This window comes from Manis pentadactyla, chromosome 5 (genome assembly GCF_030020395.1).
Source record: "Manis pentadactyla isolate mManPen7 chromosome 5, mManPen7.hap1, whole genome shotgun sequence".
NCBI classification, from domain to species: Eukaryota; Metazoa; Chordata; class Mammalia; order Pholidota; family Manidae; genus Manis; species Manis pentadactyla.
The window spans coordinates 138,242,587-138,259,319 of NC_080023.1; the positions used below are offsets into that span (position 1 = coordinate 138,242,587).

A 16,733-nucleotide genomic window follows, 5' to 3' on the forward strand; every position below is an offset into this window, starting at 1 on the left:
TTTTAAATGGAATGATTCCACAAGTTATTAAACCATCAGTTTATTGGAAGACTTACAAGTTGGTATTTTGGGGTCAATAAAGTAGTCACTCATTTCTGAGACCTTTAGTAACTCTTCTCTTTGCTTTTCATTTGCTGGGTACATTGAGCTTATCAGTACCATTAAAAAATACATTGTTATTGCATCAAAAAGAATAAAATACCTAGGAATAAACCTAACCAAGGAAGTGAAAGACCTCTACCCTGAAAACTACAAGACATTCTTAAGAGAAATTAAAGAGGATACTAACAAATGGAAACTCATCCCATGCTCTTGGCTAGGAAGAATTAATATCATCAAAATGGCCATCCTGCCCAAAGCAATATATAGATTCGATGCAATCCCTATCAAATTACCAACAGCATTCTTCAACGAACTGGAACAAATAGTTCTAAAATTCATATGGAACCACCAAAGACCCCGAATAGCCAAAGCAATCCTGAGAAGGAAGTATAAAGTGGGGGGGAATCTCACTCCCCAACTTCAAGCTCTACTACAAAGCCACAGTAATCAAGACAATTTTGTACTGGCACAAGAACAGAGCCACAGACCAGTGGAACAGAATAGAGTCTCTAGACATTAACCCAAACATATATGGTCAATTAATATACGATAAAGGAGCCATGGACATACAATGGGGAAATGACAGCCTCTTCAACAGCTGGTGTTGGCAAAACTGGGCAGCTACATGTAAGAGAATGAAACTGGATCATTGTCTAACCCCATATACAAAAGTAAATTCGAAATGGATCAAAGACCTGAATGTAAGCCATGAAACCATAAAACTCTTAGAAAAAAACATAGGCAAAAATCTCTTGGACATAAACATGAGCGACTTCTTCATGAACATATCTCCCCGGGCAAGGGCAACAAAAGCAAAAATGAACAAGTGGAACTATATCAAGCTGAAAACCTTCTGTACAGCAAAGGACACCATCAATAGAACAAAAAGGCATCCTACAGTGTGGGAGATTATATTCATAAATGACAGATCCGATAAAGGGTTGACATCCAAAATATATAAAGAGCTCACACACCTCAACAAACAAAAAGCGAACAATCCAATTAAAGAATGGGCAGAGGAGCTGAACAGGCAATTCTCCAAAGAAGAAATTCAGATGGCAAACAGACACATGAAAAGATGCTCCACATCGCTAGTTGTCAGAAAAATGCAAATTAAAACCACAATGAGATATCACCTCACACCAGTAAGGATCACCACCATCCAAAAGACAAACAACAACAAATGTTGGCGAGGATGTGGAGAAAGGGGAACCCTCCTACACTGCTGGTGGGAATGTAAATTAGATCAACCATTGTGGAAAGCAGTATGGAGGTTCCTCAAAAACTCAAAATAGAAATAACCATTTGACCCAGGAATTCCACTTCTAGGAATTTACCCTAGGAATGCAGCAGCCCAGTTTGAAAAAGACAAGTGCACCCCTATGTTTATCGCAGCACTATTTACAATAGCCAAGATATGGAAGCAACCTAAGTGTCCATCAGTAGATGAATGGGTAAAGAAGATGTGGTATATATACACAATGGAATATTATTCAGCCATAAGAAGAAAACAAATCCTACCATTTGCAACAACATGGATGGAGCTAGAGGGTATTATGCTCAGTGAAATAAGCCAGGCAGAGAAAGACAAGTACCAAATGATTTCACTCATATATGGAATATAAGAACAAAGGGAAAACTGAAGGAACAAAACAGCAGCAGAATCACAGAACCCAAGAATGGACTAACAGTTGCCAAAGGGAAAAGGACTGGGGAGGATGGGTGGGAAGGGAGGGAGAAGGGTGGGGAGAAGAAAGGGGGCCTTATGATTAGCATGTATAGTGTGAGGAGAGGCATGGGGAGGGCTGTGCAACACAGAGAAGACAAGTAGTGGTTTTACAGCATCTTACTACGCTGATGGACAGTGACTAATGGGGTATGTGGGGGGGGACTTGGTGAAGGGGGGAGTCTAGTAAACATAATGTTCCTCATGTAATTGTGGATTAATGATACCAAAAAAAAAAAATACATTGTTGAGTGCCCAGTTTTTTCTAGACTCAATGCTCTGTATGGGACTTGATTCCAGCAGATAGTTTCCAGCTCCACAGGTTCTCCGTATGTTGAAGAGTTTCAAGAATTTTCTTCAAGTTCAAAGTATTTTTCCCTTTTCTCTCTGTAACTTTAATTAGATTTACTGGAGAATGAAAATGTGTTTATGTGCCATAGTTGGTACAGCTAGTTTAGATCAAAAAACAGTTCAAGAAGTATGTGACTAGATAAGTAGCAAAATCACTAGATAGTAGTTTAAAAAAAACTAGATGAGTTAGATACGTGTTCTATAATCTTTGTTAGAAATATATTACTGCTGAAAATATAATTTGATGAAAAAATTCTTAGACGCTGTTAGAATATTAATATCAAAATGAATATTCTTTAGTACTTGGGCTAGTCTATTCTATTTACGGAATTTATCTTTTAATTTAAATATACTAATTTAGTAAACAGTCTATTCAAATTGGTTTAGGGAAAATTTAACCAACAAATTTGCTTTAAAAATAGCCCAAGAGACTTGATAATATGGGTAAATGTAGTAACCATATTGTTTTTTCATGTGAAACCTTCATAAGAGTGTATATCAATAATACCTTAATAAAAATTTTGTTTTAAAAAGTAAAAAAAAAAAACTAGCCCAAGAGTTTTCAGGGGTGGATTATAGATAAAACAAGATGATTGTTGGAACTGGGTGATGAGAACAGGTGGTTCATTATGCTGTCCTTACTGCTTTTGTATGTTTGAATTTTCATAATAAATCATTTTCTTTAATTAACAATAAATTGTTTTAAATTATAATTTAAAATATAACCCACATGTACACTACTTAAAACTATTGATAGTCACTGCGATTTCTCAATTTTGTGAGGCTACCTCTCTTCACTGATTATCCACTTAAAACTAAGCTCCTCATTTGAGTGTTTATCATTTTATTTTTGTCTCTTCTAGCACCTCCTATCTTAAATTATTATTATTGATGTACATGTTTGTTTTTTGTGTCTAACTTCTTTTAATAAGATAGTGAGATTTTTGAAGACAGAAACCATGTATCTGATAATTTTTTTCTCCCAAAAGCCCTACATAGTACCTGAATTTAGTAAGTATTCCATTAATATTAAATGAACAAATAAAAGGATGACTCAGATGAGAATTGTTTTATTTTAAATTAAACTACTTGATTTAAAAGATAAAAAAAAGAAGTTATATGATTCTCCTCTATACACACACACACACACACACACACACACACACACACACAATGGTCCTTCTAATAAATTGTATGTATTTTTATATTCAACTTTTCAACTTTAAGGCTCTTGTTGAAGACACCAGTGAAGATGAACTTCCTCCTGATGTTGATTTAAGTGACCCATATTTTGCTGAAGAAGTTAAAAAAATGGGTAAGCCACCCTATATTGGTAGTTTTCGGTTGAAATCTAAAGAAAAAGGTGACATGGATAGAAATAATACAAACTACTCATTCTTTTAAAATTCCTAGAATTTGTATAGCTCCCCTAGTAGCTTATCAGCAGGCCCGTCCTATGGAGTGTACCCACTGATCAGATTAGGAAGGGCCAGCATGCCTCCTGGACATACAAGGAGTAATTTCAGAGGAGGCTTTTGGTAACATGATTAATTTAACAGTTACTGGGGGTTCCTTTCTAGGAACTATCCTTATAGACAGATTGACTATAAAAGGATGAGTGCCTTTGTGCTTTCACTGCTTCTTTATAACACAGCCACTCTAGGTCCCTCTTTGCAAAGGCTATGAAGAATTGAAAGTGTGAAATAAATTTGCTTATGTTTATATGGGTATGTGTATAAAATGTTTTTAAAATTTTTATGTGGTATTGTAGTATAAAAGTTTTTCTGCTCAAATATATCAAAGCATTTTTGCTTCATTTTATCACTTTTACATTCCTGCTTCGGGATAGCTTCCTTGTAGCTGAAAGCCAGCCTCTTCCCCTTTTTCCTTAAATCCCTCAACTGTCCGATATCTCAGTTCCTGTATCCAAGGAGCCTTGTTTCCAGTGAGTGGCACCACTCATTCTTCCCTGATTGCTTCATTTTTCCCTTTTTGGTATGTATAAATGTGTGGTAAGGTTCAGGCCATACTTGGACAAGTCAGTGCAGAGACCACTATAAGCATTTTCCATTTGCCCTCGTGTATTTTGCCTTCCCCTGATCTGAATACCACACATATGAACCCCCAAGGCTGGCTTCTGGAGCAACTCCAAGCTGGCACTGTGAAGAGAAGGATTTTATGAAGTTTCCCTGCTTTTTGTCCCTCATGACTAGTAGGCCAGAATAGTTCTCCATAGGAAAGTCAAAATCGCTCAAAATTATTTCCTGGTTCTTATAGCCTTTTAGCACTGACATTTTATAGATGAAAAGGAGATCAAGATGAATAAAGTCTATTATAGGATGTGAGATTCTTAGGAATTGGAAAGGGAAATGGAAACTTACATTTTGCTTTTTATCATACCTGAACGGTCATAAACCTAGACGATGATAAATTTTAAGCCTTACTCTCTGATTTCAGGAAACCAAGTTTATAATGGAGAAATGTGAAGCATTATAGTTTCTTGTTCTCATTTCAAAGTGCTTCATTTGGCATGTGAAATCTGGTCAGATTGCAGAGTTCAGGATAGGAATCAAAGAGTAAGGTAATGGCTTAATGGCTTGGGGTAGCTTGTTTCTTGGAATCCGCATATTTGAATTTTGAATAAGCTTTCTCTAAAGTTAGTATCAGAAATTCCAAGGGAAAGTATAGGTAAAATTTGTTGGCTTTCAGGATGCTTTTGATTTCAGAATACTTCCTAAAAGTAATTACTTACATCTGGGCTTAAGTTATTGCTTTAAAGGGAAAAGAAAAACAGAAAGACCAAGAATATTTCTTACATAATTCAGGATCAAATTCAGTCTATCAAAAAATATTTTTGAGAGCATACCAATGGGCACTCTGCTAGGCTAGAGATTCAGCAGTAATAATACAAGCAAGGTTATGTCCTTTGAGGAGCCTGTGGTTTTAGGGAAAACATGCTGAATAGGTAAATGAGAATATTGTGAGAATATGGTCAATGTTTTAAAGGAAAGAAATAGGATAATATAGGGGATATAATTTGGAGGAAGAAGGCTAGTAGCTTACTTTACCTGGTAAGCAAAGAAGGCTTCTCTGAGATATACTTGAGCTGAGACCTGTGGAATGAGATGAAGTCAGGCATAAAGAGCTGGGGAAGGGCATTGCAAATGAGGGAGAAGTGGGTAGAAAGGCTAGGAGGTGAGACAGAACTTGTGTTGGATGAATTGAAGGATATCACTGTGGCTGGAGCATGGTCAGAGAGGGCATTTGGTTTGAGGCCAGCCTGGGACAACCCTGCAGGGCCTTTGTCATGATAATAAATTGGGATTTTACTCTATTGACAGTACCTGAAAGGTCTTTAAGCAAGGCTGTAACATGATGTGGTATACATTTTAAGTATTATTCTTCCTGTGAAGAGTACAGATTGAAGAAAGGCATGGGTGAGAGTTGGGAAACCAGGCTTTTGTAGAGGTCTGGACAAGAAATGATGGCTGGTTGAGATGACATGCCAGTAATGGAATTGGAAGGAGGAAAGTGAATGGGATTCTAGATGTATTTTGGAGGTAGACTTGCTGATTTATTTGGATAAGGAAGAAATTTAGAGTAACTCCTAAAATTGTGGAATGAGTCTCTGGAAGAATGTAGGAATGATAGATTTGAGTGCAAAGTAAGGTCAGTAGGTCCATTTGGAGATAATAGCCCTGAGATGTTAATCAGATATCCAAATGGAGGTACTAGATTAACATATATGAGTCTGGGAGATCAGCTGAGAAGTCAGAGTACAAATGTTGACTTAGGAATCAGTAGCATATAAATAGTATTTCAAACCTGGGAAACCAGAGGTAGAAAGCATTGGGAAGAGAGGAGGATGCAGAATTAGGCTCTGAGTTTGGGTAAAGCCTACATAAAATACTATTACTCTGTTGTACTGGATAAGGGAAGAGGAAAGCTTAAGAAACTGAGAAGTAGCAGCCATAAAATCGGGAAAAAAAGCACTAGTGTTTGGAAGGCTATAGTTGCATCCCACTGTTGAGCAGGACAGAAACATTTTAAGCCAGATGGACTTGGGTACATTTCTAACACCTTGCCCCAGGCAATGCCATAGAGCCAAACTTGTAAACTCTTCAGAATATGGAGGAACTGAGTCCGTCAATTGTTGCCAGACCTGGTGTTTGGCTTGGATTAGGAGCCAATATGAGTACTAGAAATCCTTTCTAGTTTTTCCCTTTATTTTTTTCCCCTGCACTATGAACTTGCTATCATTTTTCTTTCTGTTTTTTTTTTTCTGTATTGCAAACTTGATATCAAATGAGAGTTTCAGAATGAAACTACTAGATGAATTCACATTTATTTTTTCCTTTGGAAATGAAATACTAGAAAAATTTGCTTATTGCTAATTGCATAAACAGTTTAAAAAGATTCTTTTAAAGAAGTAGGAGTGAAATAAAGTACATCACATATAAATATACCCTATTAAAATTTATTCTTTGTCTTGACAACTTTAGATAGTTAATAAACCACCATGAAAACCCAATAATAGCATACATATGTTTGATTCACTCAACCCATATGTTGAGTACTTACAGTGTACTGCTCTGATGTTGTTTTACAGTTTACAAATACTTTTATGTGCATTCTGTCCTCTACTCCAGACTTCAACCCACTTTATAGATGAGTAAATTGAAGCTCACAAACATAGTTGAATTGCACAAGGGCCAGTGGTAGGTGGTAGAAGCCTAATGGGCTCCCTTTTCTTTTTATAACTGTACAGTTATATTGTAAAAACCAAAGCTAGGACCCATGCGTGTAAGAGTGGACATAAGGAATTGCTGGATTTTCCAAGCAAAGCCAGAATACCCATGTCCAGAGAAAGATTGACAGAGTGCTTCTTTTTATGGGCAAGTAATCCGGGATACAAGAACTTGCTACAAAAAAAGTGAATTACTGGGGGCCCTTCCCCTCCCCGCTGGTCAATACTGACACCGTGCCTGCCCTCCAGTGAAGTATCTTAACTGTTCTCACAAGAAGTGCTCAGCTGAATCCTCTGGAAGAAGTTTTTCATGGGAATAATTCTCTGACATTATAAGTAATGGAAAATGGAATTTCCTTTACAGATCAATTTTTTCATAATACATTTTTTTCATAGATGTATTATATTTTTTGCTTAAAGGGATGGAAGCCTCAGTAAGGATCATTTAGATTTTTTTTTAGCTACAAAACTCTAACATCTGGTTTTGAATCCTTGTTAGTATTCATCTTATTAAAATCACCCATATATACTTTTTGCAGCAGTCCCAGAAGATATGGTTTTTTACTTGCCAAAAGATTCACTGAAAAATAAAGATAACATTTCAGAACAGGGACTTCCATTTTCCTAGTACTCTTTGTCTAACTTAGGCCTGCCAACTTTCTAAAGGCAAAGAAATGCTTTTTTAAAAAATAAATTAAGATGTGCCCTCTTAATACTATCTTGTTAATTTAAGTGCAGAAAGGATCCATATACATTATTTATCTTCTGACTAAACAGTTCAGTCTAGCACACAGTAAATCCTTTGTGAGCTAAGAAATTTTCATCATGCTAAACTCGAATATCATTTTTAGCCCAGACCATCTTGGAGGTTCTGTTTTTCCACACTCACTGCAGTGTTCCTTTCAAGTTTATTTTTATGACTTTTCACCAGGTTGTTATAAAATCTCGAACAGTTTATTATTGTGGGTTCTTTGAAAGTACTTCCCACAGCTGTAATGTGAAGATCTTTATCTCCTTTATGTATTAATTATAAGCAGCCTGGCATTTTTTCCTGCCACAGAACCATCTTCCGCATATGTCATTTATCCATTTACTTCAAAAGGAGCTCTTTTTAAGAGTGTAGGAACAGAGGTAAACTTAGGGTGTGAGAGTCAGAACCTTGATGATGCCTATATATGCAAAGACATACATGTACTTTAAAATGGAGAAAAGTTTATCATCTTAAAGTGGATATACATTCTGAAAAATATTTGAGATAGGAGCAGTAAAGATTTTCACCTTAGGGAGAAGGGCTGCCTACAATAATATTCCTGGGAAGTGCAGACAGATTTTTTTGGTAGCACTGAGAGGTGAACCTACCAGCACTTTCCTGCTGGCATTTTCTCTGAGCTGGGCATGGCTGCATGAGTACAGCAGGACTCAGTGTGCACAGGGCATTTCTGAAGCCTCTTGATTCAGGCTTTGCTTTTCCATTTATCCCCCATTAGCTGTGGTTATTCGGCCATCATTTTATGTTCTGTGAATTTTACTTTATGATTTTACAACAGAATGCATTGTAAACAAAAGGACCATTACAGGGGAAATGATATTTGATAGTTAAGGAGTGTAGTGTAGTTGTTAACAGTGGAGAGCCTGAGCCTGGGTGCTCAGGTTTGAATCATGGTTCTTTCACTAACTAAACTTGAGACAAATTACTTAACCTCTTTGTGCTTCAGTTTCCTCATCCACAGAGTGAAGACTGTAAGAAACAGTAGAATCTACCTTTTGTCATTATTGTGAGGATTAGTGAGTATAAGTAAAGTGGAGGAGTACTGCTGCCTGGAGCACACATAGTAAGAGCTGTGTGAGCATTGATCATCATTACCTCAGAGACCGCTGGTTCCCCTGCACTGGAAGAACAGTCACAGCTTAGCCGAGGAAGACAATGAGTGTCTGGCACTTCAGAGAAGACTGACTTGTGTAATAACATTCTAGAGTAACAGAGCATGGCTTTGTACATTCTTAATCTTCAGACTAGTCTTTCATACTTTAGCACCCTGACACCCATTCCCTTTGAACCCCTCCCACTTCAACACACAAAAAAGGAAAAGAAAATAAAGCATCAGTGTGATCACCAAGGAACTCAGGGCATCTTACATGTGTACAGACTGTCATGACAGTAATAGCAAACACGATGTAGCACCATGTCCCAGGCACTAACTAAGATCTTCACATTTGTTAATGCTTTTAGTCCTTACAGTAATCCTTTGAGGTAGGTGCTATTATTATAATCCCTGTTTTACAGATAAGGACCACAGGCACAAACTGCCATAGCTAGAATGTGGTAGAACTAGAATTGAAGCCCAGGTGCCAGCAGCTGCAGAGTCAGGCACCTTTAACCTCTGTACATGCCTACTTCTCATTCAGTTGAGGACGTCCCATCTAACATCTTGTGGTCCCCGAGTCCCTGGAAATACAGCAGGTTTCCAGTCAGAAGCCAATAAGTTGTTTTGCCTAATAATAGACCTTGAAAGCTAACCAAAGATCTTCAGAGGCAGAGAAAGAATTTTGTTAAACTTTTACTTATAGGTAGTTACTGTCAAATTGTTGTTGTAAAGATGATTTTGTTTTATTTGCAGATGAGTTCTCTGCATAGTTTTCAGAGTTTATATATTCAAATGGCTTGGGGTTTTGTGTGTGTCTGTATGATTTCTACTGTTATTTTCATTTCCATTTTATTTCCCTGTACGTTATGAGGTAAGATGTAACTCTTCTTTTCTTCCAGAATAAAACAAAACAAATTGCCAGCACCAGTTATTGAATAATCTTTCTTTTTCTAGTGATGTGTGATGGTATATTTTATCATATACTAAGCCATACTGTTCTCTTTTCATTATAGTAGCATAGTATTTTTGTTTTCTTTACACTTTGTAGTGCATTTTGGTATAATGTATCACTAGTATATCAAGTTTATCTTGTTAATATTTGTAAAGGTTTCCTTCAATTGAATTTTATTTATAATTTAATTAAATGTGTATATTTTATAATGATTGGATGTGAATTTTACCAGATGCTTATTCTATATCTGTTGAAATGATCTTATAGTTTTTCTTTTTTAGCTGATGATGTCTTATACATTACATTTCAGAAGAAATTCCTGCTTTTATAATACTCAGTCACCCCATCTAAATGTGTTGTATGTATTCCACTCATAGCCATAGTCATCTCTCAGTAATATATTTTTACTTTCTTTAGTTTCTATACATTTATGAACAAGATTATTCCTGGATATCTTGTGCTTTTGTTTGCAGTAAAGATGTATTATTGCTGATAGTCTTATAATTTTTAACCTTCCTATGGTGGTTTATTGTGCCAGGTATAAAAGAAAAGAAAAAACCAATGAACTCTGCAAAAGATAGCACATCTCCAGAGGAAGAAGCTGAAATTGAAAAACAAAAGGTAAAACATGGTCATTGTTACATGCTTAGTGGATAATTGATAGGTACAATTTAAATGAAGTCTACATGAGTTTTAGTGTCCCTAATATAAAAATAACTGATTTTAGCACTTAATTAGGTACTTTACCAGCATAGTTATGAAGTACCACATTTTTCACAAACATTTCACCAACTAGTGCAAAGTTAAAATTTACCTCAAACCCAAGGCATGTCCCTTTGTGATTAAGAGGAAAATGTCTCAATAGTAAAAACTCTTGCTATCACTGAGACAAAAACTACTACAATTAAAACCTCAGAATATTATTGCCATAAGTTTTAATGTAATTTTAACTGTCCTGTAATATAGACTTTGCCTTTATGGCTTATCAGATGTTAATTTCTCTTTTTATTGCAAACCACATAAATTTAATGTATAAAATCAAAATCTTTGTTGGCGTGCAGTGAACCTTATGCTTCACTGACCTCCAGAGTTCCATGTACAGAGTAATAATAGGGCTTTGCTGAGGCAGGAATTGGAGTCATCATCCCTATGACTGCTGTTCATCCCCTTGTCTGGGAGCGAGGCTGACTGGGCACCTAAACTCTGCATCTTAGAGCATCTTTTCTAGTCTCCATTTATTGCATATACAGTTATGCTCATAGAGTTAAAAAGCAGAAAGAAAATCCCTCGTGTGGAAATTGGCTCTGAAAGAAAGCCAACTTCAGGGGCCAGTGATGCAGGTGAAAGGAAATTAAAGCAGTCCAAGTGGTATATAGGAAGATTCACAAAAGTCTGGCAGAATACTTTATATTTTTTCCAGTATTCATGGTTGCTTAATAGGTTCTCAAGGGTTCACGTTTAATCCCATAGTCAGTAGAAAATAACCTAATTAGTGGAAACAGACATTAGACTTCAGAAGCAAATATTAAGATCCTACCTTCATAGAAATGTCTCAGTATTGAAAAAACAAGGCAAAGGAAGCAAAAGAAAAGAGAGATTCCTTGTTATTAAAGCACATCTTTTGGAAAACTAGTTTGTGTCACAAAATGCATGTTGGTCGGATTAGTATCACTGCTTAAGAAGACCAAAATGAAAATGAGAAATTTTTGTTGGGGACTCATTTCCCACAGCCTACTAACAAATTACACTAAGGAAATGTCTGTTTTTAAATATAAACTTTCACCCCTCTCCTGCTCTTGGCAAGGTTGCTTTCCTAGAGGGTGTGTCTGTGCCCCATACCCCTGTTTGCAGGGGTGGGGGGCACTGTTACATAATTGAACCTTTATTTTCTCTCCATAGGCTGAAATGGCTTTGCTCATGATGGATGAGGAGGAAGAAAGCAAAAAACACTTCAATTACAACAAGATTGTGGAACACCAAAATCTGAGCAAAAAGAAGAAAAAACAGCTTATGAAAAAGAAGGAATTATTAGAGGATGACTTTGAGGTAAAAGGGACAAAAGTCACTAGCTTCTTAAAAATGGTATTAAATCTAAAGTCAGCTATAGAGATAAAAATTGAGCATAGCCAAAATTAACCTTTAAATGTCTTAGGAAAGGCTCATAGTGGAGCCAAAGCTGCCATCTTTTAGTCCAACACAGCCAGTTCATCCCCAGGTGGTCTTTGAACACCAAGTAAAGTAGTTGGCTTATATTCTGGTAGCCAATTGCACCAAAAATATGTAGCTTCTAACATTAGAATCCCACGTTAAGGTATTCACTTAATTATCTGTATAATTAAGCCCAGCTGAAAAATAGCAGATTCATGGCACGTGTGTCACATTCTCACTGTGTAGTGGCCAGGGCATAGGCCATGTGTTCTTAATTGTTGCTTCTTGTTTCCATTGCTCCCTCTTTTCCCTCATTTTGCTGAGTACATATTCCTAATGGCTACACAGTCCCTACGTACGTGAGTTTAAGCCCTGTGCAGAAAACCTATAAAGAGCTATCAGAAATTTCTTAATGACTTCCACCTGTTAGCATGGGAGAATATATATATATATATATATATATAAAAGAACATGGGAAATTTAGAATTTGTTGTAAGAATACAGAAGAGCATGCAGGTAACTTCTAAGTAGCACATAGAAGGACTTGGAGACCACTCTGTAGCTACATTTTCTGTAAGTCAGCTTCATGTATGTTACTGTTCCACTAAATTTCTCAGTGAATTGGTTTTCTTATGAAAAGTTAGAAGCAAAGAACAATTTGTAATCAAATCTATTGTGAGAACTTTCTTCACACATTAATCATCATGCCAAGAATGTTGTTCATGAGTGTTTTGGTGGTGGTGGCCCACTGTTGTCTGTTGTCCTTCCTGTAACTAAGTAGCTACACAGTCCATCTCTAGGTGGGCTCATCTTTCCACTGGAATGTCAGAAGCAGTGAGTCATGCTCACCCCCATGCCTGGTAACACTTGGAGGCCTGGCTGCAGTAAGGATATACTCTTATATGTGGAGCCCCAGTATTTTCATAGAAAGATAGATCTTGGGGCTTGTGTCTGACCAGATCTTGGTCTCAGGTGTCATCTTTCCCATTGTGGTCTTTAATTCTCTTAATCTATGAATCAGCCTCAGTAGCTACTCATGTGGCACCAAGGTTAAAAAATTTTGTAATGTATTTAGAATGCAGGGACTTTACATAAAACTGCAGCTGAAGGTACCATCACTGACTTACTTATCCATCCACAAACACCTTTCACACTAAGCGTGGGAAACCCGCCTGGGAACCACTCCCACAGTGGTCTAAGTGGCCAGTGTAGTTGCAGGCTACTGTATATATAGACCACACTGTCGTTCCCTTTCAAGGAGATTATCACTGCCTGACCAGAATAGTGTGCCCTGCACACTGTGGTCCAAAAATAGGACTTAAAACTCCAATGAAGATCTGTGGGAAAACAATTTGCTAATGAATCAATATAAAATGCTCACATTGTATTTTATATAATCAATAACTCACTGACTTGAAATTTGGCCTCATTTCTGTATTGTTTGGTTTACTGATTCAATATACTTACATTTTCCTTTTGGATTTGCAGGTAAATGTTAAGGATACACGGTTTCAGGCAATGTATACTTCCCACTTGTTCAATTTGGATCCTTCAGATCCTAATTTCAAGAAAACAAAAGCTATGGAAAAAATTCTTGAGGAGAAAGCCCGGCAGAGAGAACAAAAAGAACAAGAACTTACTCAGGCAATAAAGAAAAAAGAAAGTGAAATTCAAAAGGAGTCACAAAAGAGGTCCATAGATCCTGCCTTGTCAATGTTGATTAAATCTATAAAAAACAAAACAGAGCAGTTTCAAGAAAGAAAAAAACAAAAAGTCAAATAGCTGTATGTTGTTTCTTTTTGGATTGAGGATGTGTTTTCCTAACATACGTGGAAGTGTTAGGAAGAATTGGCAACAAAGCTACCTTTCAAGAATATGAATAAATCTTACTCTGATAATTGTCACTCTCTCTCCATATATAACAGTTAGACCTAATTGTGGATGATTGACAGGTTTGCACTATGTATCCACAGTTTACAATTAATTCAATTGATCTGAATAAGATTTATAAGTTTTTATATGTTTTATGAAATTAGTTCATACTAATAGAAATCACTCTGTTGGCTTATATTTAAGAGTGTTTACAATTCTATGTAAAAAATAGAGAAGTGCCCAGTCTCAGGTCTGAGTAAGAGTTAGGAACAATTTGAAAATATATATGTAATAGATTAATTTCTCTAGAAGCAGAAGGCAGGTTTAGCTATCTATTTAAATAATCTATTTTTCTTGCCATAACTGATCAAAATCATAACTTTCTTTGTTGTTCAGTCATGTTTGTTACCATTTGTTTATGAAATTAGTTTGTAAATAAAAGTGTAAAATATTTTTATCTGTATAGCATTGATTTTTTTTTCATTCTATGCACCTCAAATAAACTACTCTGGAAAAAAGTATCTAAAAAAACTAACTTTTTAAGAGGACAACTCCATAAAGAGGCAGTTTCAGGTTTGCATGCATTTCTCATAATTGTACTTGAAATGTTTGTGAGCTCTGCAATGATTTTTCTGTTTGTAGTAACAAAATTCTGTCTGCCCTTCACATTTTTGGAATGCTTGGAAGATATGCTGCTATTTAGTTCAAGGAATCTTAATTCTTTTTAAAATTAAATTAAAGCACACCTTTAGTCCTTAATACTCCTGTATTTCATCTGGTCTAGGTTTTACAAAGTAATAACTGACCACTTAGGAGAATTAGGTGTGCTGTATAAATAAATGAAAAACCATAACAGTCAGTTGGAACAAATGATAAATATGGTAGCTTCTAAAAGGCAGTAGGAATTTGTCCAGGTTAGTGGTTAATAGTAACCTTGACATTTTTGGTACAAAAATTCAAGCCTACCAATGTGTGATATGTTTTAAGGATGTAAGGCCTAGTCTTAATAAGAGCATCTAAACAGTCTCTGAAAGGGGAAGGAAAAAAAGGACATTTAAATTGCTCACTATGGCAGAGAAAAATCAGTATTGTGCAAGGAATTGTGTTTTTTTCATGAAGCACTGACATTGTTAGGTACTTCAGCCAAATCAGTGTTTCTGTTGATTTATATGTGAACTTCCCTATTATTTATCTACTCACCACTGAAAGATTGTACATCTTAATATGCTTGTGAATATAGTCTATAAACAGTTGTATAGTTACTCATATTTTACTTATACAAGGAGAAGACTTGTTTCCTTTAAACTGTTTAATCATAGTGTAGCAATTATTCAGTTTGATTTCAGGGTTCTTGTGAAACTTAGCCCTTTGGTTTTTGATTGGTTTGGTCTGGGTTTTTGTTTTTGAGCCCTTTATTTTTAAGTCATAGTATTTAACTTAATTCTCATTTTCCTAGTCAGGCATGTAATTGATTATAACAAATAAATTGGGCATGTAAGTCATGGACAGCCCTGGCTCCTTTTCTCAAAGAGTTGATGTTTTTTAGGTAGAAAAAAAATGAGAATAGCATTATCAGATAGTGCATTAGACATTCTATATCAAGCATGTTAGATTCTCAACAAATAATTGCTGGTAGTAAGACTCAGGATAAAAAGTGGTCAGTGTCAGACTTCAGCAAATAATGTGAGGGTAGTTTGGGTGACTCTTAAGGTCACACTTACTTGAATTTTTGTCATTGGTATATCCTTGATACCAAAACCAGACAAATAAAACTACAGACTGATACTCATTGTAGTATGTAAAAATGTGATTGCTTCTGGAGTCTCAACCTATCTCATGAATTTAGGCATAAAAATCCTCAACAAAATATTAGCGAATTGAATATATTTTAAAAAATGGTATACCATGACCAATGGAGTTTAACTCCAGGTATGCAGGTTCATTCAAAATAAATCAATGTAATCTACTATATCAACAGGCTGAAGAAGAAAAATTTTATGATCATACCATTGATGAGAAAAAGTATTTGACAAAATCTAGTATCTATTCATGATAAAAACAAGTTTGAAGTAGAGGGGAGCTACCTAACTTGATAAAGAGCATCTATTAAAAAAACCCTGTAGTTAGCATACTTACTAATGAAGGACTGAATGCTTTCCTCCTAAGATTGAGAACAAGGCAAGGCTGTCCTTTTTCTGCTTTGCATTTATTTATTTTTTAAGGCTGTCTGTTTTAACTGTATCTTTTATTTTTAGTATTCTGATACACTGACCACTGGGTCCTTACTGACCCTAGAGAGACTACCCCTCCCAGGGCTAGCCAATTCCTAGAGATAGTAAAAGACTTGCAGGCAAGTTCACCTTTCTAATGCCAACCAACCAATCAGAGCCCACACTGCCAGCACCTCCTTTATTAGACTTTCACACTCTGGGCCACTGTCCCTCACCCTCATCACTGTAGGGCCAGGCACCCAACAACTAGGGACAGTCCATAATACTGTAGAACCTACTGAAATTCAAACTGGCAAACCCTAAGCCTGCTTGCTCTGCCTTGCCCATCCCTTCCCAAAGGAACCACAATAAAGGCTCTTGCCTACATTTTTCCCTGTCCTCTCTTCTTCCTGACCTACTTCAGTATTTCCCTGTGTAGCCCCCTTATGTGGCATGCTGTACTTCCTCTTCCTAGGAATGTGAGTATAATAAACTTCCATTGTGACAGTCATTTCCATGTCTGCATATCTTGCCACATCTGATTAAAACAAATTCCAGGTACCCTTTAAAAAATGTCCATTCTCACTACTCTTATTCAACACAATATTGGAAGTTCTAGCCACTGCAATGAAACAAAAAGTGTACAGATTGGAAAGGAAGAAATACAATAATCCCTATTTTCAGATGGCATGATTATCTATACAGAAAATCCCAAGGAAAACAAACAACCCTCAAACTGATAGCTGAGTTCAGCAAGATC

At 36.2% G+C, this 16,733-nt stretch overlaps 1 protein-coding gene across 3 annotated transcripts in view; it reads left to right on the forward strand.

The window, feature by feature from the left end:
- ESF1 (ESF1 nucleolar pre-rRNA processing protein homolog) overlaps positions 1-14,218 on the forward strand; it is a 71,085-nt gene extending 56,867 nt beyond the window's left edge. For all 3 annotated transcript variants that reach the window (XM_057502713.1, XM_057502712.1, XM_036892112.2), the window contains 4 exons: positions 3,407-3,494; positions 10,282-10,364; positions 11,643-11,789; positions 13,380-14,218. In XM_057502713.1, the coding sequence (XP_057358696.1) occupies positions 3,407-3,494; positions 10,282-10,364; positions 11,643-11,789; positions 13,380-13,673 (612 nt within the window). In that variant the 3' untranslated portion in view covers positions 13,674-14,218. The remainder of the gene's footprint in view (positions 1-3,406; positions 3,495-10,281; positions 10,365-11,642; positions 11,790-13,379) is intronic.
- Positions 14,219-16,733: the final 2,515 nt, after the last annotated feature.